The sequence below is a fragment of the Pleurodeles waltl genome, chromosome 7, assembly GCF_031143425.1.
Source record: "Pleurodeles waltl isolate 20211129_DDA chromosome 7, aPleWal1.hap1.20221129, whole genome shotgun sequence".
Lineage (NCBI taxonomy): Eukaryota > Metazoa > Chordata > Amphibia > Caudata > Salamandridae > Pleurodeles > Pleurodeles waltl.
This window is the reverse complement of record NC_090446.1, coordinates 1,112,667,366-1,112,690,257: the sequence shown is the minus strand read 5'-3', so window position 1 is coordinate 1,112,690,257 and position 22,892 is coordinate 1,112,667,366. Positions and strand designations below refer to the sequence as shown.

The 22,892-nt window shown below is 42.1% G+C and overlaps 1 protein-coding gene across 1 annotated transcript in view; it reads left to right on the top strand.

Annotated features, from left to right (window-relative positions):
* The window catches only part of XYLT2 (xylosyltransferase 2), a 135,938-nt gene that overhangs the window by 81,597 nt on the left and 31,449 nt on the right, over positions 1-22,892 (top strand). Inside the window, exon 7 of the mRNA XM_069200079.1 lies at positions 16,662-16,838. Coding sequence (XP_069056180.1) covers positions 16,662-16,838 — 177 coding nt within the window. The remainder of the gene's footprint in view (positions 1-16,661; positions 16,839-22,892) is intronic.

Genomic DNA, 22,892 nt, shown 5'->3' with positions numbered 1-22,892 from the left:
CCTCACCTGTGGTATAGGGCACCCTGCCTTAGGGCTGTAAGGCCTGTTAGAGGGGTGACTTACCTATGCCATAGGCAGTGTGAGGTTGGCATGAAACCTTGAGGGGAGTGCCATGTCGACTTAGTCATTTTCGCCCCACCAGCACACACAAGCTGGCAAGCAGTGTGTCTGTTCTGAGTGAGGGGTCCCTAGGGTGGCGTAAGACATGCTGCAGCCCTTAGAGACCTTCCCTGGCATCAGGGCCCTTGGTACCAGGGGTACCAGTTACAAGGGACTTACCTGGGTGCCAGGGTTGTGCCAGTTGTGGAGACAATGGTACATTTTAGGTGAAAGAACACTGGTGCTGGGGCCTGGTTAGCAGGATCCCAGCACACTTCTGGGTCAAGTCAGCATCAGTATCAGGCAAAAAGTGGGGGGTAACTGCAATAGGGAGCCATTTCTTTACAGCATATAAAAAAGGTTTAATAAACGGGTCCCTCCTGATTTTCTCTGCAAGCGGCTCAATATATAGATTAAACAGTAGTTGGGAAAGTGGGCAACCTTGTCTGGTCCCCCTAGTAATCTTAAAAGCCGAAGTTAAATTCCCATGTAGCAATATTCTAGCAGTGGGGGTTTTATAAATGTCCTTAAGGACCTTGTAAAAGTTTTCACCGAAATTGTAGTGAGTCAGGATAAAATGTAGGTAAGCACAATTAACCCTGTCAAAGACCTTAATGGTGTCTAAAGTGATTATAGCAAGTAGGCTTTTATTGTCTTTTGCCAGATCTATAGATATATGAGATACATCATGCATGTATCTCCCCATGAAAAAACCCTTCTGGTGTTCCTCAATCAATTTACTTGCCCCATTGCCCAACCTTTTTTCCTGAATATTTGAAAATAACTTAGTCATTGTTTAACAGAGAAATTGGTCTGTATGTTCCGCACATCCTGGGATCTTTACCTGGTTTTAATATCAAGGTGATCACAGCCTCATTCCATGACTTTGGAAGGGGGATACCTCCTCTAAAAACGCCATTGAATAATTGTGTTAAATTAAGCTTAATAACCTCTTTCAAACATTGATATTATTCATTTGGCAACCCATCCGTTCTGCCGTCTTCCTTTTTTGTTGCCCTTACTAATAACCAGCGACACATCCGATGTTATCGTCTCTAGCGCTTCCTTCTCCCACTCTGTGAGTTTTTTTAACTTGCAGCCCTTTCAACCATTCAGACCTTTGTGGTTCTGTTGTTGTTTGATCTCCATTGTATAATGACTCAGAAAAGTCTACGAAGGCTTTTGGTGTACCTCTGTGGTCCCCTTAAATTTTTTGCCAGTGGCTTTACATCGGATTTCACTCACCTCATTTCTGATCAGATCTGTCTTGATTTTCCATGCCAGAGGTTTCCCTGTGCCTTCACTATACTCAAAGTGTTCTAATTTGCTTGCCTCCATCTAGCATTTACCCTTACTTCTACAGCGACAGCTAAGGTGACCTTTTGCGCTGTAATCTCTTCAAACAGGGCTTCCCTCTCTGCTTCCTGCGCCTGTAATTCTAGCTTACCCTCTAAGGAGGGGATGGCCTGTTCACATTCCTGTAGCGTCCTCCTGTACTCCCTGTTCTTGTGCGCTGAAAGATTAATCAGAATACCCCTTATAGAGGCTTTAAAGGAGTCCCAGACCACATGGGGTGCCGCAGAATTGATATTAATCTCAAAGAACTCACAGGTCTGCGCCTTTAGAGCCTCTATCACTTCTTGATCTTTCAGGAGTGAACAATCTAAGGTCCACCTCCTTGTTTGGTTACCAGGATTAGATTTCAACTTTAAGAGGACTGCCGCATGGTCAGATAAGTGGGCGACTGTATGCAGAATGTCTATTGCTTCTGCTTTAAGTGACCTATCTAGCAAGAAGTGATCTATTATTGATTGATGTTTATACTTTTTATTATGGAACGTGTAACCTCGTTCCAGGCCATGATTATCTTGCCAAATATCCCAAAAACGCGAAATGTTTCATTTTAGATCTAACATGTGTCTGTGTTTTTGGGCAGCCGTAAACTATACTCTTGTTTGATTTATCCAGAGAATTATCTAGTACTATGTTGAAATTGCCTGAGATTATAATTGGGTGTGGGGTATCCAGTAATTCACAACATAATGCTTGCAGGGGTTCTGTATCATCAATGTTAGGGTCATAGTAACCTGCCAGTGTGTAAACCCTCTCGTAAATGTTTGTTTGGTATGACCCACCTGCCTTGTCTGATTTATAATTCATCATGGAGGCCCTTAGCTGATTCTTAATCAAGGTCAGGACCCCCCTTGAGTCGCTGGTGTGATCTGTTCAGACCATCTGCTTCACCCATCTCTGGGATTCGAAAATATCAGAGGATTCTTTACATGAGAGGTGCGTCTCCTGTAGCACTATTATCTGGGCTGAGAAATCCCTTCAATATTGAAGAATGTTATCTCTCCTAGGATTTACTCGAAGACCATTCGTGTTCCAGGATAGAACCTGAAACGCTCTCATATTATCTATCATCTTTGTTTCCTTGGTTTTCTGTGGATTCTAGCATATTATTTCCTACATCAAGTACTGCAACCGTTTCCTGTGGATCCCAAAATATACTGAGGCACACATTTTTTTTCTTCCTTTTTTCTCCTTATGCTCCCTACCCAGTGCTCCCCTCCACCCCTCTTTACCCAAAAGTCCCCCTGCCCCTGGAGAACCCTACCCTGCTCCATCATGGCTTTAATAGCCCTTTGGGCGCTATCGGGCTTTCTAAACACAAAAGAGAGAAGAGCGAAGGATAGTAGGAAAAGCTTGATTACATATTATTTCCTATGGGCCAGGGAGCCTATGCCGCACATCTATCCTGAATAGTTACTTATGACTTATTTCTCAATGTCCCTAGTAAGTTGTCAGCCTCCTCCCCGTCCTTTGTTATACATTTTGTTATTCATCATGACTTTTGAGGTAGCTGGGAATTTTAGCTGTGCCATGCCACCTAGTTTCTTAAACCCAACCAGCCTCTTCCCTAACTCCTAATGTTTATTAAGGTTAATATGGAAGATGTCTGACCTTACTTCAAAAGTACGGTCTTTCCCACTAAGTGTACCCTGCCTTAATGCTTTAGTCAGTCAGTCAGAAAAACTTTATTCGGCATATTGCCATAAAAGTGCACATGCATATATATATATATATATATATATATGTATATCACCATAAAAATACAATACTTATTACTTAATTCAGAAAGCGAGATTCTTCGATCAGCTAATTTACAAAAACTAAAAATCTGAACGTGTCTCTTAGCTCTTCTAAATCAGAATATAATAGTTAATACTTATAAAATCATACGCAACAAAAAAACAGTATTTAAAATTACGTTAACAAATAGTCACATCAACTAATTCATATCGATTTCTAATAGCAATAGCTGATTTGATAAAACTTAAAATAGAGCTACACATTTGTTTAGATGAAAGGCTTTGAATACCAATCAGTCCTTCCTTATAAGAAAGAATATGTAAATTGCGCAAAATTGGTAATATAAAAGTTTTCCTAGGAACTGAGTAAAGTGAACAAAATAAAATAAAGTGACAAGGGCTTTGTTTCGAGAAATTGTCGCAAGGGCATGGCGGTAATATTTTTTCCCACACACATTTTGTTGGAAACGCCACTCTAAAATGAATCATATTAAATCTAAAAAGTACAAGTAAAGAATATTGGGAGGGGAACGGAAACCAGACAAAATAGTGTTCTATTGAGTTTAAAGATGAAATTTGTACATATAACTCAAAGGATCTCAATTTCTCTGCCACTTGGTATCTAAGATTCATGACATACTCATTATAACGGAATTTGACAATTTCCTTCGCGTTGGCAGGCATAAGCTCTGGTTTAAGATACATAAACTCCAAGTCCAAATTTCGAAAACAATTTTGAATAAAATTTAACTATGGAATTTTGTTGTGGTTTGCTAACGAAGAACAGTCTTTTACACAATCCTGTGTTAAAATAGCCTCTGGGTTTGACCATACTTTTATCCATAACAAAAGGGGAGCAATGTCTATCAGATCAGTAATGTAGCCGATTCCCAACTCCTCATGGCATATGATATTCGCTACATTCATGGGAACCATAAATAGCTGATGGAGAAATGTATTCTCCGCCCGTTGTAATGTAATTGAGCTGGTGTATCCCCAAAGGCCCCCCCATAAATCGCCGCCAAGACACATTTGGATTTATAGAGCGTAATGATCTGATGAACTGGTCTGTGCCCTAGTCTACGGGCAAAGCAAAAAATTGCTTCAACATTTCTTTACATTTGTTGGAGCTTAAAATTCAAATGGGGTTTCCATGACAAAGAGGAACTTATGTACAAACCTAAATAACAAAAATCTTTTAACTTTGTTAAGGTGTCCCCCCCTCATTTTAAAGCATTTAGTATGTGTATTTCTAGGGCCACAGATGATAACGTGTGACTTTTTAAACTTTTAGTCAGTATCTTCTCCTTGAAGGAATATGTGAGAAAGTTCACTCGAATCCTGCTGGGCTTATACTTGTTTACAAACTTCTGATATGGGTCTTGGTGCACTCTCTGAATGTCTTTAACCAACTTGTCCTCTGGGCCCTCCCAGGTGCCACTGGATAAGAAACTTGACTACTAGTGTCTTCATGTCCTCTTCTTCTTTCCCTTCTGGAACATTCGCCAGTCTGATATTGTTTCTCCTTGCATTATTCTACAGGAATTCAAGCCTGTCCAGGCTCTCTTTGTATTTTGCCTTCAATTTTTCTACTTCCTGTCTGTCCCTGGAGGTAGTTTTCTTTTAGTTCTTCAACTGAGGCCTTCAGGGCCCACATTCTTTGTGTCAACACATCTAGCTTATCTGCTAGGCCCTCACACACTTCCTGTATCTCTTTCTGATTAGTCTGAGATACGATAAAACCCTTTCTGACCTCCCCTGCTAGGGACTGTAGTAACTGTTTCAAAGAATAGGTCTGTGGGGCCCGCGGGCTGTCAGCCCCCCTCCCAATTATGCTTACATAGAGGTTCCAAGTACTTCTGGGGGTTCAAGTCTCTTTTTTCCTCCTCGCCCTGGAGGCTCCTGATTGTAAACTGCCCTGCTGGATAGCATCCCCTGTGCCTCTGTCACGCTTAACTTGGTTGGGTTTGACCATCTCCTTCTCCCCCCCCCCCCCCCCCCCCAAACCCCCCCCCTTCCTGTTTACACCAAACTTTGGTACGGGTTTGGGGCTAGTGGAGTTTGATCCATCTTTAGCCCACTATTATCATCCTCCATGATCCCGTCTGGGCTCTCACTGAGATGTAAGAGGGGTAAGGGGGTGGTAGAGTTCTCAAAAAGGTCCCCCTGAGCTTTAAAAGAAAAAAAAGACCTAAGAGAGGGGGTTATTTTTTTTGTTGTTCACTGCCATGGCCCAGGGTTACTTTTTTCTTCCTCGTGCCACTACTGGTTCTCGAAGACTTTTTTGATTCGGCGCACCTCTTACTTTTTTAAGGATTCCCCCTATCTGATCACTCTGGCAAGTTTGCCCCCAAGCCTTTTGAAGAGATCCTCTTGCCCTGACTGAAGCCCTCAATGAGTGCTTTTCCAGCCTCCCTGCTTTTATACTTTGAGAGCCAGCCACCCCGTCCATCCGAGTCCTCCGTAACCATCTGTGTGTCCTCCAGGACCTTCTTTTTGCCCTTCTGGGGCTGCCAAGCCACGAACCAGGTGTTCTCAAGGAGACACTAATGCCTCCTCGCTGGTGCTGCCTCTGCTGCCCCCGCTCGACCCCCTCAACGTGACCCTGGAAGTGAGTCTACGCACCTTCCTCACTTCCAGGGCAGCCCAACTCCAGCGTGCTCCTCCTTCCAGCATTGCCTCACGACGTTCTTCCACAGCGCGACTTACTAGGAGCCCGCTGCCTCTCATGTAAGGGGAAAATCAATCCGGTTTCTTTCACCTTACCTCCTCGCCCTGCACAGGACCGCTACTCTGCTCGACGTCCCCGGTCCATTGACAACCGCTCTTCTCCATGCAAAAAAGGTAAGCAAAGTCTCTGCTTGTCTGCGCCACGCCGAGCCTGTAACTGACCGTGATGTTCTCCCCCCTGTTTGACACTATATACCTTGATGGGTATTGTTCCTGAAGTTGCATTGTCATTGACCCCAGTAACCTCTGCTCTTTCAGGGCATAACTGGGGCTGTAGTCTTGCTCTCCGTACGAAGAATTGAAGGAACCTCTGTATCCTTGCAAACAAAAGGAACGGCCAGTAAAGAGGCTCCTGCCTCTAGTGGCCTGTGCAAAAACATGCTGGTTGAAAACCTTCTTTAGGGATTGTTGCACTTTATCAATGGAGGCAAACGTAGACACATATCTGTAGAGATCCTTAATAAAGGAGTCCCCGAATAGTAGACCATCCGCTTTAATGCCAGGGTCACTAAATTAGCTAGCTTAGAATCTAGCTGTAACAAAAGACCTTTTCTTCTCTCGAGTAATGGCAGCACTAGCGTTCCCCAAAAGACAAAAAGCTGCCTGAATCCACAGAGAAAGGTCTAATGGGTCAATGTCTGAGTTCTCTAACCTTGCAGACTCCGCCATATCAAAAATACAGGCTAAAGGACCCACTAAGTCTAGCAATTTGCCCCGGCAAATTGACCAGGCATTGTCCACCCCTTTACCAGGATCTTTGCCAAACTTGGAAAAGAAAGTATGAAGAGGTTGGTCTATGGAGGGGTTAGAGGTAATATTAGAAGATAAAGAGGGTCTAGGGCATTCAAATTTTAATTTAGCCCTTGTCTGCTTACCTAATGGAAGTCTTAACCTGGAAGAGATATAGTCCCTCACATGGGAAGAAGGAAACCATTCTGTTGAATTAGGGAGATGTAGGAGGGAGTGATCAAACCTAGGGGTGCCATCTGAGTCTAGGATTGTTTAACAACATAAGGGTCAGAGGAGGAAAACGATAACTTAGGTCTTTTGGGAGGTGGGGACGAAGAAGGATCATTAGAACCCAAAATATCAGAGGCATCATCGAAATCTCCCATGTCACCCATGTCATCATCTGTATCTACGATGTACGAAATTACAATCTGTTTAGGCACGCTTTGTAAATGTTTAACTTTGAATTGCATTGAGAGTGGGTAACAGAAAAGTTCCCCTCCTTAGATGGAGGCCTGGGAGGATCTAAGTCCTCAACCTTGGGTGAATAAACTTAACCAGACAATGAGACAATGCAGCGCCAGAAGGGTGACCTTAATTAGGGACTTGAGAGATGACATAACATTTAGTTTACATTTTCTGCTATCCCCCGCAGAATGGGCCAGTAATGATTTTGTCACTACAGTCTTAACAGAAGTTTCTAGGTTCTTAGTCATTTTATCCATAGAGGCTGCAATGGCCTGCTCCACAGAATTGTGAATATAGGAACTAAAATCCTTATAAAAAATGTCGCCTTTGTCATTCCTGACATGAATAAGGGGAGAGCTGGCTAATTCCATATTGTAAATAGTAAGGATTTAAATTTTAGGGAGGAAAGGGTTAAAGAAATGCTGAAAGCTTCAGGAGAAAGTGACTGTAAATAAAGCTGTAATAACTGGTAATAATGACAAAACCAATTAAATGAAGTATCTGTATAACGTATTAAATATGTGGAGTAGTACTGATCTTGACTGCGAGCGGCAAGAAAAGAGGGCTGGTTGCAGTCAAGTGTTATGATTTATACTGTGTACTTTTATGATTGGTGCTTTTTCCGATACGTTTTGCGTTTCCATTGGCTAATTGTTTGCTAGCCTTATGGGAATCGTAGTTTTCTTGACTGCTGCTATTGAATTAAAGCAAGATTAGATAAGCATAATAGGAACCTCCGGTCTTGGCATAAAATAATTTTTCGCTTCTTGTTACTAACTTTCAAATTCGGCTTATCATTGGTTTACAGGTTCTTTAGATCATAGGTTACTATTACGGTGAAACAAACTCTCAACCTTATGGACAGATGTTTTTGATATATTAGAGCAGTGGTCTCCAAGCTTTCCTGTAGTGAGTGCTACTTCTGATCAGTGAAAATCGTTGAACCACTAAAGGCAGAGTAACCTGTGCATTGTCCCTGAACTATATTTATATGTGCCATGCATGTGGAGGCAGAGGGCTTCTGGGCGCTTTCAAAGTCAATGCCGGGGCTCCAGTTTGAAAAAGGGTATTTGAAACCTATTGACCACACTGTGTTTGGTATTGTGATCAAGCCAAGTGGGGGCTGTTGGTGGAATAAACCTTACCACCTGCCCCAGACTCGCATAATTCACATGGTACCCTGTCCCTTAGCACCAGGGATGCTGCTTCCATTGGTGCAGCAGGTGCAGTGGCATGAGGGCACAGACGCCTGAGGGGCCCACAAAACCCTTAATATTGCTATATTTTATAATTTGCACAGCATCAGGGTGGGATGGTGAGGGTGGTTGAACTTACTTCTTTGCTCTGGGGCCCATTACATACTGGTTATGCTGCTGCTTGGCTCATAGCCACTTACCAACGCCAGCAGTTGTGCATTCCCACAGCACAGATGTGGCAGCATCTCTGTACTCCATGTCACTGAGAATTACAGAAAACACCAGTAGGTGCTGATTCTGCCAAGCACTGGAATGATGATCTGTGACAAAGTGGAAAAGTCTGATCTGTTAAAAGAAAGTGTCTTAAGAATCAGTGCTATTGAGAGGGTCTTAGTTTCTGGCTGAAGTACAGCAGGCGGAACCTAGGTCCAGAAGTTAGAAAATGTAAAGTTTTTTTTTTTATTGTAGTGGTGACAAAGTACAGACTTTCAAACTGGCACTGAATGATAGGTGGATGATCACCTTCAGTCCTCCCACCAGTACCACTTTAGGAGTAGCGACCTAGACTTGGCTCTACAACTCAGCATTTTTCTCCTAAAAATTATTTTGTTAGTTTATTTAATCCAATCCACGCTTTCGACAGTTATAATTTAGCACTGAGTTTGAACAATCACTTATGGTACTTTGCGACTGTCCAGTGTGTTTGCCACCGAGGACCAAAGTGAAATACTCACTTATTTCACATACAAAACACCCTTGTATAAGTTTCCACAAACAAAGCCCCCCACTTTCCAGTGCTGTGTCACTGTAAATTCGTTCTGCTGTTAAGTCCGAGGTAATGAGGCCTCCCTACCGCAGCAGAAACTGCAAGAGCAAGACTCAAAAAGTCCAGTTTCAAGAATAGCTATAGTTTTAGGTCTTGAAAAGTAAAGCCAGTTGTCTTTTCTATACTTTCTTAAAGTTGTAGTTGTATTATTCTTTCAGTTCATTTCTATCTCTTTTGTGGGATTTGATGGTTATTCTATATCAAGAGTTTGGCCAGATTGCATTTCATGTTGTGTATTTTCAGTTTTGCGGTAGTTCCTTTTCCGTGAAATTGTACATGTGTGTTTTATTCTAAACAATAATGTTGTTCCTCTCAGCATAATTATCCTAAGGTAGGAGTGTGAAAAATGTAAAAGACAGCCTGTTCCAATTAGCGTATATGGAGGTCTTCTCCTATGGCACACATTGTACCGAATACCAGTACAATAATCACAAGGGAGCTTACAGAAGCCTTGTGGGCTGAAATGTTTAGCTTCTTGCCCCATCTGTTCTTAGCTACCGCATTTACATTAAATGTGGCTTACATTCTCCTTATTTACTGTTTTAAATTCTCTCCGGGACGCTGATCCTTCAGAGATCTGAGTCCCACACTGCTTCACAAAACCGAGTGAGGCACCATGTAGCGCCCTGGTGCCAGGCCTCTTCAGAGGCTAGTTGCCTAGCTCAGCTGGGCGGTGCTTCTGCCTGATGACCAGACTGTGCAGGGCACCGCCTCCAGTCCCAGTCCGGGGCCTCTTCCAAGACTCCATTGATGTGCTGCTGCTTGGTGCTACTCGGGCATATGGGCAAGCTGTAGCCCTGTCAGAGCTTGAAGGTTGCAGGCACATTCACTGAACGCGGTTCCGTGTAATGCAAGGTAGGTGAAGCGGTAGTGTGTGATGATGGGATTTTGAAATGTGTAACCCGCCCTCCCTCAGCTGAGCTTGCAGCAGCTGTTTTGTTTGAGTGCGGGCAAGAGCTAATTTACATAGAAATGGCATTAGAGGTAAAATATACAGTCTAAGTCTAAACATGTAAAATACAGCCTCTTATGTTACAGGCATGATGTGGCCTTATCATTGAAGCTACAATGCTGTGAGCAGCTCCCATGGAGTTGGCTAGGTATAGCTTGCTGTGGTCTGGTTTAAGACACCTAGATTAGAGCTAGTTCTTGGTCAACCGTTCATTATGTCCCGCTAGTTGGTACTACTATAGACGCCTTCTAGTGATTTCATCCCAACTCTTGAATGGTCCTGCTTTAGCTGTAGGTAAAAAAACGATCAAGAAAGTGGAGACTTCTAAAAACTGTGCTATTGATGATGGAGTTATGGAAATGAGCCTCTTATTTCTGGTGATTTAATTATGGGTGAGAGTCGGGTGTAGATAAGTATGTGAGCCAGTGTCCGTGTCCTTGTCCAGTCATGCACTTTTTTGTGAATGTAGCTTCTGTACAAGTATATGCTTGTCCTGCCCAGTTTTCAAGGAGGTGAGGTTACAACTGCTTATGAGCGTCATATTTAAGGCAGTGGAAGAATGAAACACTATACAGAGAGCTATGACATTATCCTCTTTTCAGGTTTTACCCTCTTCTAATTTGCTGATTGTGTTTTAACCTAATATTGTCCCTATTTGGAAGATTCTTCATGTTTTTGTTGGTCCTCTAGCCAAGCAGAAGGCTCTGCTGAACTTAGATGTATTTAAAGCATACCCTCCCCCTTGATGGATGATGCGAAAGGCCTTCTTCAATCGGGGGGGTGACTGGTGGCTTCAGAATGCTAGCGCGCCTGGTCCTTAGTAAGTAAACTTACAAGGGGACGCGTATAGGTTGATGAACCTTTTGGATCGCATGGAGTATCCTAGCTATGCGATACACTATTGAACCATCAACAACACTAAAATCAATATCAAACATTAATGGAAAACCTATCTAAGAAAAATACCATCACTCTTGAATGTTAATAGTTTTATTCCCTATTGGTTACAATTCTAATCAAAAACCTTATTCGACTTTATCATTAATCAAGCTTTATTAATCGTTTCAGAAACATTGTTCATCTAAGAATTGCAAAATCGAAGCAACATTAAACTAATACTTCCTCAATACATGGCATAGTAATTCAGCAAAGCAATTGTCGTCAGTCAGTTGTCACCGTCAATGTCGCCCCTGTCAGCCTACCTAACCAAGAGTAGCATCAACATGTGGGTCTTCATGCGAAAACTATTTGGAAAAACATTCATTTGGAAAAAATCTATCTAAAAGAGAAAAATATTTAAAACAGCGCAGTTGGTACCCAGAAGAAAAAGCACACATTAATCAGTCACATTATTATAGCTACCTATCCAAGATGGATCAGCAATGACTCAGTCTTCGTCTCCAGGTCATCAGTCATCAGCAAAGTATCAGGCTCACAAAGCGTAAGCCCAATTATCAGCACTTCGGACAGCGTCTCCTGACTTCATCAACTTTCTCCTCTCTGCTCTAATTTTTCTCCCCTTGTCATGACTTTTTATAGTTCAGTTTTATCTGGGACTCTAACCTATAGTTTTTGTTTACCGCATATACACGCCTATTCAGGATTCAAATTCAATTAGTTTGATTGGTTCTTCTGTTGATGAGAACATCATCCGGCTCTTCAGGTAACAAAATTGTTGCACAGTCTTTTAGTCAGAGCTTCCATTGTTCAAGTCCTGGGAAAGTACGTTTAGCCTACACTACACATAATTGTATCAAATTGTCTTCATCATCTCCTGTCTACTGGTACATTTGCAGAATGTTCTAGCAGAGGCATCTGAACTCTGCACAGTTCAAGGTCCTTCTCTCCAGTTCCAATCCTCAGAAGCCTTGCCGCGTCTTCACGTTAGAGCAGGCAAGAGGCCCAGCGAAACCAGGCCCTCAGTTTGGCTAAGTTAAGGATGCAAATTAACACAAAACATGGGTTATACATCCAAATATGACATATTAATACATTTTTAATGAATATTTTTCATTACTTAGCATTTTGTTAATACACATGGTGACCACTCCCCCGCGGGCACATTTGGCTTACACATGTTATTTTCAAATATTATTTTCTTTATTGAATTTTCTCATTAATAAACACACGCAAATCATAGAATTTCTCATATTACCATATCTGCTCCATCAGGAGCATCTGATTTCATATCCAGGTACACATGTTTTTTAATCTGTATCCTTGTACCCTTAAAAAGATGTTTACTGCCTCTCTTATGGAAAACCCCTTCCATCCTCCTTAACTGAGGTTCATCTGTGTGGTTGTGCTTATGAGAGATACGTGAATGGATGTGCTATGTGAATGGTTTCCTTTACCAGGGTAAACTGAATGTAACATAGCATGAAAGTTCCATCATGAAGACAGCCATTTTTGCTTTGACCAGCTTCTGGGTTGGTTACATCATTGGGATTTGGGCAGCAGTATACAGGGAGTGCAGAATTATTAGGCAAATGAGTATTTTGACCACATCATCCTCTTTATGCATGTTGTCTTACTCCAAGCTGTATAGGCTCGAAAGCCTACTACCAATTAAGCATATTAGGTGATGTGCATCTCTGTAATGAGAAGGGGTGTGGTCTAATGACATCAACACCCTATATCAGGTGTGCATAATTATTAGGCAACTTCCTTTCCTTTGGCAAAATGGGTCAAAAGAAGGACTTGACAGGCTCAGAAAAGTCAAAAATAGTGAGATATCTTGCAGAGGGATGCAGCACTCTTAAAATTGCAAAGCTTCTGAAGCGTGATCATCGAACAATCAAGCGTTTCATTCAAAATAGTCAACAGGGTCGCAAGAAGCGTGTGGAAAAACCAAGGCGCAAAATAACTGCCCATGAACTGAGAAAAGTCAAGCGTGCAGCTGCCACGATGCCACTTGCCACCAGTTTGGCCATATTTCAGAGTTGCAACATCACTGGAGTGCCCAAAAGCACAAGGTGTGCAATACTCAGAGACATGGCCAAGGTAAGAAAGGCTGAAAGACGACCACCACTGAACAAGACACACAAGCTGAAACGTCAAGACTGGGCCAAGAAATCTCAAGACTGATTTTTCTAAGGTTTTATGGACTGATAAAATGAGAGTGAGTCTTGATGGGCCAGATGGATGGGCCCGTGGCTGGATTGGTAAAGGGCAGAGAGCTCCAGTCCGACTCAGACGCCAGCAAGGTGGAGGTGGAGTACTGGTTTGGGCTGGTATCATCAAAGATGAGCTTGTGGGGCCTTTTCGGGTTGAGGATGGAGTCAAGCTCAACTCCCAGTCCTACTGCCAGTTCCTGGAAGACACCTTCTTCAAGCAGTGGTACAGGAAGAAGTCTGCATCCTTCAAGAAAAACATGATTTTCATGCAGGACAATGCTCCATCACACGCGTCCAAGTACTCCACAGCGTGGCTGGCAAGAAAGGGTATAAAAGAAGGAAATCTAATGACATGGCCTCCTTGTTCACCTGATCTGAACCCCATTGAGAACCTGTGGTCCATCATCAAATGTGAGATTTACAAGGAGGGAAAACAGTACACCTCTCTGAACAGTGTCTGGGAGGCTGTGGTTGCTGCTGCACGCAATGTTGATGGTGAACAGATCAAAACACTGACAGAATCCATGGATGGCAGGCTTTTGAGTGTCCTTGCAAAGAAAGGTGGCTATATTGGTCACTGATTTGTTTTTGTTTTGTTTTTGAATGTCAGAAATGTATATTTGTGAATGTTGAGATGTTATATTGGTTTCACTGGTAATGATAAATAATTGAAATGGGTATATATTTTTTTTTGTTAAGTTGCCTAATAATTATGCACAGTGATAGTCACCTGCACACACAGATATCCCCCTAACATAGCTAAAACTAAAAACAAACTAAACTACTTCCAAAAATATTCAGTTTTGATATTAATGAGTTTTTTGGGTTCATTAAGAACATGGTTGTTGTTCAATAATAAAATTAATCCTCAAAAATACAACTTGCCTAATAATTCTGCACTCCCTGTACATTTAACCCAGAGATGTGGCAAGAGACACCTCTTGGATTATGGTTATTGCACATCTGTGAAGTGAAATGAATCCTAATTTTATTTAAATAGCGCTCATCTAAAAATAAAATCTGTTGTGGTGTTTCTTTACATGATGTTAGGTTGCTTAAACACTACAGTTTTTTTGTCACTTTCTACTTCCTCCTCATATCAATTGGTGGCATTGTATTCCTCTCCGACAATGGAAGCAGAATATGATTTAACTTTTGTTGTTCTCCACAGAATTCAAAAGACACAGCTGTACAACATTTGTGGTATTATTCTCCGCACACTGCATCATTCCCATAGAACAGGTGGGCTAACCATTCCAAAAACACCCTCACACTCAAAAATATACCACCAAAAGTCAAGAGAAGTCTAAAATGAAAATGAAAACATTGGTTTACAGAAATACCCAAATCCAAAATGAAGAAAAATATTTTGTAAATTATTATATCAGGAAAAGTTAACAAAATCAATAAATCCAATTAATGTCTAGAGTTGAGCCCACTGGCTAATTCCATATCCTCTGAGAATTAAGTGTTCAGAAATACACATAAATTCCAAATAATTGAACATGGTACCACAGATACGTGCTTTAAAGAGTTCATGAACTCTTTAATGCACTTATCCGTGGTACATTAATAAAATAATTTACGAAAGAAAGTCTTTAGTTGTGGATTTGGGTATTTAAGTAATGTTGTAGGTAAGCACATTTTACTGCCTCCTTGGAGCGCAGTTAAGATTGCTTACAACATGTGATATCGCGGTTAAACTTAATATGCACTCTACGAACTTGCTTTGCAAGTGTTGTAATTCCCTTGTTCTAATGGGATGTGATTTTATTTTAGTTACACTGAATATTGCCGCTGATCTTTGAGGCTAACACCATTCACTCAGGCCATGGGATTTCAGTGTAAACTGGAAACGCATAACTGGCCTTGCATAGTCCATATCTGAGCACAGAGACCAGAGGATGAAATCACTCACCTACATTAGCAAGATAGTTAATATGGCTTCCCCTAAGGGAAATAGGTGTGGTTATTTTTACTGCACTGTAACGGCAACAAAGTAATAGGTGTTTGTTTGCCCTCCCTCTGTCATGAGGCCTGTGCATTGACTCACTATAGCTATGCCTCATTCCTGAGTACTCTAGAAATTACAATGTATTTGTCTTGCATTGTTGTACATTGCACATTTTTTCTTTCATACCATTGTTTTGAAACACACTGTAACTTTACTTGCTGTGCAGCCACTTTCTTGAGACTCTGTACGCACGTATTAGCAAAAGATACAGTACCTTATCCTCAGTTGAGATCCTGTCCTTCAATTTATCAATTTTTGGCCCTACTTCATTATATTGCCCAAATAATTACTAGGTAATTTTTCAAAATGAGCTCTGTCACTGTACTTCAACCATCTAAGTGTCCGCTTCACCATAGTTTTAAGTTTGGGGTTTGAACAGGAATTATTTTATGTGCACTGCAGTATTACTTAAGCAAAGAATGCTCAAAATCCTTGACCATTAAAGTTGACATTGGCGATCTGGGGCCAGATATACAAAATAATTTGTAAATTCACACGGTTTGTGATATCAATATATAGATATATTTTTTTTACACAATTAACTTAAACTCTTTTGCAACCACTACAATGTTAATAATTCCTCTCAGGAAGTGGTAATTCATTTCCCAACGAGAATATGTCCTACTTAGCTTCCTGTATTGGAATTGTTAGGTAGGCTCAGGGGGAGTAAGCGGTGGTCCACTGCCTACTCGCCTCTATCAATTCCCAAACAGGAAACTGTTTATTTTTTTTAATTTTTTTAAACCTGCTTGCTGCTGTAAAGAACACTGGCTTCGAAAAGAAAAATAGGACTCTTGTTTGCTTTCTCAAACATATGGATGGTGGCCTACTTTCCCTTGCAGGCCAACATGCCCGTGTTTGTGGGCAATGGAGGGGGTTGCAAATAGAGAGATGCCAAATTAATATTGATAAGGTATGTCATAGTGTGATCCTCTGTGCCTGCACATTCTATGGTGTGACCTATTAGTACATATGTTGCAGACAAAAATAACAGGCAGGTGACAGAAAGTGTGTGTGTAATTTGCATTCACTGTTTGCCACCTTTCTGTTAAAACATCTGTCCCTTGATTCTTTGAATGAAGTATGGTTTTGTACGACGTGGTTCTTTATTGTCTGAGTGAATCCGATAACTGAGCAGTATGGTTTTGTTGAACGTGGTTCTTTATTGTCTAAGTTTATCTGATATGAGCACCTTTTGGGGCAAAATGAACAGTTGGAGGGCCAAGACAACTGGTGCAATACTTAATTTATTCGAATTGAAGAAAACTAAGACTACTACTCCCAGAAATAACTGATTCTGTAAAATAAAAATCCTGAACTGCAGACGTTGTGTCCTTGGTGACACGGATTTATGCAGTCACCTTAGCTGTTTGTGTTCAGGAAGGGTGCCGAGTAAACCATTGCTCACATCTGTTTTCTGTCTTTTTTCCACTGTGCAGTCATTCTTTCACACAGTCCTGGAAAACAGCCATGCTTGTGAGACGCTGATTGACAATAACCTTCGAGTGACCAACTGGAACCGCAAGCTAGGCTGCAAATGTCAGTACAAGCACATTGTGGACTGGTGTGGGTGCTCACCCAACGACTTCAAGCCCCAGGACTTCCTGCGCCTACAGGTATAAGACTCCTGTTTTGCCTCTGTCTGTACCCCCATTCTCCAAACGATCCCTCAGTCCAATGAGATGGACCTCATTGGATTATTTATTGCTTGCCTTTTGAGCATGTATAATATAAGAAATGTATAACATTTATATATCCATTTAGCTTGACAGTGCAGGTAAGGCAATAACACTTGGTGTGGCGTAAATTTTAAGTTACAACTGATTCTTGTTCCTCGGAACTGGGGAACACTTGTGCACACCTACCTGCCCCCTTAATATGGTATGGTCTGCCACTATTCCTGGCCCTCAACTCATCCTCCTGCAGTGCAGCCAGTAGTCCGATGACCAGCCGAATTCTAGATTCAAACGGTTTCATCTGAACAAAGATGACACAGACACACTTGTGTCGGGGTGTAAATTGCTTTTATTCCTCCACCAAAGCACACAATCACAAAAATGTTTCAACCATTGATGGTTTTGTTCACAGTTAATACTCATTGTTTTGTGCACCTTATTTAAAAAAAAGAAATTCGACTACCATCATAATCCTCACTCCAAATGACCTCATGGCCGTGAATTATGGGAAATGTAGACCATGCTTTCCTTAAAGGAGCCCTAGTGATTTCAACACAATATTTCATTTAAAAGCAGGAAGGATAGTGTGTGTGTATTTGTGCGCATAGGATAGTGTACGCGCATAGGACAGTGTGTGTACACATATGATTATATATGTTCAATGGCATGTGTAGCTGCAGATTCACATGCTGTGCATGGTCTGCCATCTAGTGTTGGGCTCGGAGTGTTACAAGTTGTCTTTATTAGAAGAAGCTTTTTCGAATCACAGATCGAGTGATTCCTCCGCTTGGTGATAGTGCGCATGGGCATCGAGTCCTTTGTTAGATTGTTTTCTTTCCACCATCTGGTTCGGACGTGTTCCTTTCACTCCAGTAGATCTCGGTTCAGTACTATCTGAACTTCTCTATCTTTTCCTTTAACGTTGGTATCTTTTTCAAATGCGTTTTCTCACTACACTCGATCCGATTGTAGCATCGGGATCGACGTATCGACCTTTCGGGCGCCCACACCCTTCCCGGGCCTCCTGCGTCACATGCTCATGGATCGGACTCCATTTCGATTCTGCCCTCAGTGCCACACCAAGTTCCCCTACACCAACCAACACTCTATGTGTAACCTCTGCCTCTCTCCAGATCATAAAGGGGAAACCAGTGAGACATGCCGATCCTTCCGATCCAAGAAGACTTTACAGGATTGAAGAGCAAGACGGCTGGAGAAGGCATTAAAGTGGACAGAATAAACGCCAACATCTTCGGTGAGGAACAGGCGCAAACTGCAGTCTCCATCGCAGACTCCGGCTCCGTCCGTGACTCAGATGGGGACAGTCCGGTTATTCCTGCTGCGCAGTACGTGAGTACACCGGCCCCTTCCCATCACCAAGAGCAATTTAAAAAGTCATAGAAGGCCCTGGGTCCACCACTGCTTGCCGGCCATGGTCTGACCCAAAATCTACATCTCGTCGACCGACCCTCTGCTTCGGAGTTGAAAAAGCCCAAAATGCGATCCACCGAACAGACTGCCACGCCTGTTTCGCGATCGAGTGGCAAGATGGAAGCTTCCACGTCGGAACCGAAATGGCTACATACCACCTCGGAGCCGAAACATCCCAGCTCCTCTTTGGAGCCGAAAAAACTTCCATCTGCTTCAAATACCACATTTTCGGCCCATTTAAAGCAGTCTGTCACCAAGTTTCAGAGCATTAATTTGTGGGAAGTAAACATGTTCCATCTCCAGAGGAGTCAACGGACATTAGACCTATTCTTGAGGTCATGGACCATAAGCAGAGGAAAATACAGATCCAAAGGGATACGGGGAAAATTATTGCCTTTCCTCCTCTTATTACCAAAAGGAAACTGTCATTCCAAGAAAGTTTGGAACCTGGCTCTTCAGCGGCGAAAACATTTAAACACAAGGAGAAGCCAAAGACAGTGCATCAGCCTTCTCTTCCACACTCACCTTTCCTTTCCACTACTCCAGCACCTTACACTCAACCGCCACCACCTTCACCCATACAGTTTTCAGCACAATCTCCTGTTTCCTCACACAGGAATTATATGGGTTATAATCCTTATAACATGGATCCATGGGATATGTAAGATTCTGATCCAATCCCATCTAACGACCCTGATCCAAGGCCATCTCCGCCTGAAGACACCACGGCCTATAATCAGGTCGTTGCCCGAGCAACCACATACCATAATAGGCAGCTGCAGTCTGAGCCCATAGAGAAACATTTCCTATTAAATACCCTTTCCTCTACACATAAGCAGTACCAATGTTTGCCAATGTTACCAGGCATGTTAAAACAAGCTGATGACAATTTTAAAGAGCCAGCAAAGGCTAGGGTACTAACACCTAGGGTGGATAAAAAATATAAAGCTGCACCCTCAGACCCAATTTTTATATCACAACAATTGCCACCTGATTCCATTGTGCTCAGTGCAGCTAGGAAAAGGGTGAACAGTCAATCCACACAGGATACTCCTCCCCCTGATGAAAAAAGCCACAAATTTGATGCAGCAGGCAAGAGTGGCAACTCAAGCTGCAAATCAGTGGAGGATTCTCAACTCCCATGCTCTTTTAGCCACGTATGACAGGGTCCATTAGTACGAAATACAGGAGTTCCTTAAATATCTCCCTACAGAACACCAGAAAAGGGCACAGCAGGTAGTGGCAGAAGGACAAGCTATTGCCATCAAGGAGATTAGATTCACACTAGACGCTGCTGACACCGCAGCTAGGGGGATTAATACTAGTGTGATGATCAGAAAGCATACTTGGTTGAGGTCCTCATGTTTCAAACCTGAAATACAGCAAGCGGTCCTTAATATGCCTTTTAATAAAAAGCAACTATTTGGATACCTCCATTGAAAATTTAAAAAAGGACTCTGATACAGCAAAGGCCACGGGAGCCCTTTACACTTCAACTTTTCGGTGCACTTTTCATAAGCCTCAATTCAGAGGAGGTTTTAAACCCCTAAGATTAGAGACCTCTACGTCCCAACAAAAACAGGAACAACAATATTATTCCAGGGGATCTTTCAGGGGTTCCTATAGAGGACACAATTTCAGAAGTAGGGGCAAATCCACTGCCACAAGAGGTGCCTCCACCTCATGAAAGGAGTGACTTTCTATCCATCCCCTTGCAGCATACACCTCCTGTGGAAGGAAAACTGCAATATTTCCACCGTTATTGGCAACCAATCGCATCAGATCAATGGGCACTGTCAATTTTCTACAATGGTTATTGCCTAGAACTCCGCTCCACTTCACCAAACATTCCCTCTCGTTCGCACAGGCTTTTTTTTCGCGCACACATTGTTCTGTTAAAACAAGGGGTAGAATCTCTTCTACTCCAAAGGTGCAATAGAGGTAGTACCCATCAATCAACAAGGAGCAGGAGTATATTCTCTAAACTTCCTTATACCAAAAAAGGATGGCACTCTCAGACCAATCCTCGATCTTAGACCTCTCAATCAATATATTCTCTCAGAGCATTTCCACATGGTCACTCTTCAGGATGTTATCCTTTGTTACAAAAACAAGACTACATGACAGCATTAGATCTAAAAGATGCTTACTTCCACATTCCAATACCTTTGGCACACCACAAGTACCCGAGGTTTGTAATAGCAGGAAAGCACTACCAGTTCAAAGTGCTACCCTTTGGGGTAAAAACAGCACCAAGAGTATTTACCAATGCCTAACAGTGGTTGCAGCATACCTCAGAAGACAGTGCATACACGTTTTTCCCTATCTAGACGACTGGCTAATAAAAGCAGTACCATTCAAACTTGTCAACGACAGACTCCATATACAATCACTACCCTACACAGCCTAGGTTTCATAATCAATTATCAGAAGTCTCACCTTCAGCCAGCCCAAATACAAGCATATGTGGAAGCAATTCTGAACACCGAGTCCGCATTAGCATACCCAAACCCACAAAGAATTCAAGACTTCCACACACTCATATCGCAACTCCAGTACAATGAAACTTAAACAGTAAGATTTATCATGAAACTCTTTGGAATGATGGCATCCTGTATATCAATAGTACCCAATGCACGTCTAAACATGAGACCCCTACAACAGTGTCTCTCACAGCAATGGTCTCAGGCACAGTGTCAACTTCACAATCTAGTGTTGTTGGACCGCCAAACTTACAACTCTCTGTAATGGTGGAATCACACCAACTTATCAAAGGGGCGGCCATTCCAAGACCCTGTGCCACAGACCATAATCACCACAGATGCACCAATAACAGGTTGGGGAGCCTATCTCGACAATCATACAATACAGGGAGAATAGGTCTCAATCCAGCAAATGTACCACATAAACCAATTGGAATTGTTAGCAGTGTTTTTAGCAATCAAAGCATTCCAACCACAGATCACACACAAGACAGTCTTAATAAGGACAGACAACATGACAACCATGTATTATCTGCAAAAACAGGGGGGGGGACATTCATCCCAATTGTCCCTTCTAGCACAAACAATTTGGAAGTGGGCAATTCACAATCTCATTCACCTAGTAGCAGAGTACATCCCAGGGACCTCTCAAGCAGGACACGCCAACAAATACACAAATCGGAGATTCACCCACATTACTTTCACATGTGGGGAACACCAGACATAGACCTTTTTGCTCCAAGCGAAAAATGCGAAATGCCCAAACTTTGCATCCAGGTACCCACACCCTCAAGCCAAGGGCAAGGCTCTATGGATCAATTGGTCAGGGATATTTGCTTATACTTTTCCCCCTCCCCCTCTCCCTCTAATTCCGTTTCTGCTCAACAAGACCTGGCACACTTCCCTCACTATGATACTTATAGCTCCCACGTGGGCACATCAACACTGGTACACAACACTATTGGATCTATCTGTAGTACCACATCACAAGCTCCCAAACAGACCAGACCTCTTGACTCAAAACAAAGGTCAAATCAGACATCCCAATCCCAGTATGCTCAACCTGGTGATTTGGCTCCTGAGGTCATAGAGTTTGGATATCTACAGCTTCTATCAGAATGTATAGACATTCTCAGGGAAGCACGTAAACCTACAACTAAGCAGTGCTATGCAGCTAAATGGAAACGTTTTGTGTATTGCTGTCAACCCATAAACATTGATCCACTTAAGGCATCCATACAGGATATTGTATGCTATTTACTTTACTTACAAAAAGCAAATCTTGCATATTCATTTATTAAAATTCATTTAACAGCAATATCAGCCTACCTTCAACATAAACAGCATATCTCTCTGTTTAGAATTCCTGTCATCAAAGCTTTTATGGAAGGCCTTAAAATAGTTATTCCACCTAGAGCTCCACAGCTCCAGCCTGGAATTCTAACATTGTGCTCACAAGGCTTTTGGGTCCACCATTTGAACCCATGCATTCTTGCACAGTTCAATTTCTGTCATGGAAAGTTGCTTTCCTAGTAGCAATTACTTCCTTAAGGAGAGTAAGTGAAATTCAAGCATTCACTTTAGAAGATCCCTTCTTCCAAATTCACAAACACAAAGTAGTACTTAGGACAAATCCCAAATTCCTACCCAAAGTGGTCTCACCTTTTCACATCTATCAGTCAGTGGAATTGGCAGTCTTCTTTCCACAGCCAGATTAATTTGCTGAAGGAGCTCTCCACACTCTTCATCTCAAAAGAGCTTTTATGTATTATATAGACAGAACAAAAGATTTTAGAAAATCTAAACAACTTTTTGTGGCTTTTCAACAGCCTCATAAAGGTAATCCCATTTCCAAACAAGTATTAGCCAGATGGATAGTAAAGTGTATTAAAACGTGTTATCTTAAAGCTAAAAGACAACTATTAGTAACTACTAAAGCACATTCTACTAGGAAGAATGCTTCAATGGCATTCTTAGGAAATATTCCAATGGCAGACATGCAAAGCAGCCACATGGTCTACACCACACATAATTACAAAACACTATTGTGTAGACGTGTTGTCTCGCCAACAAGCAAATG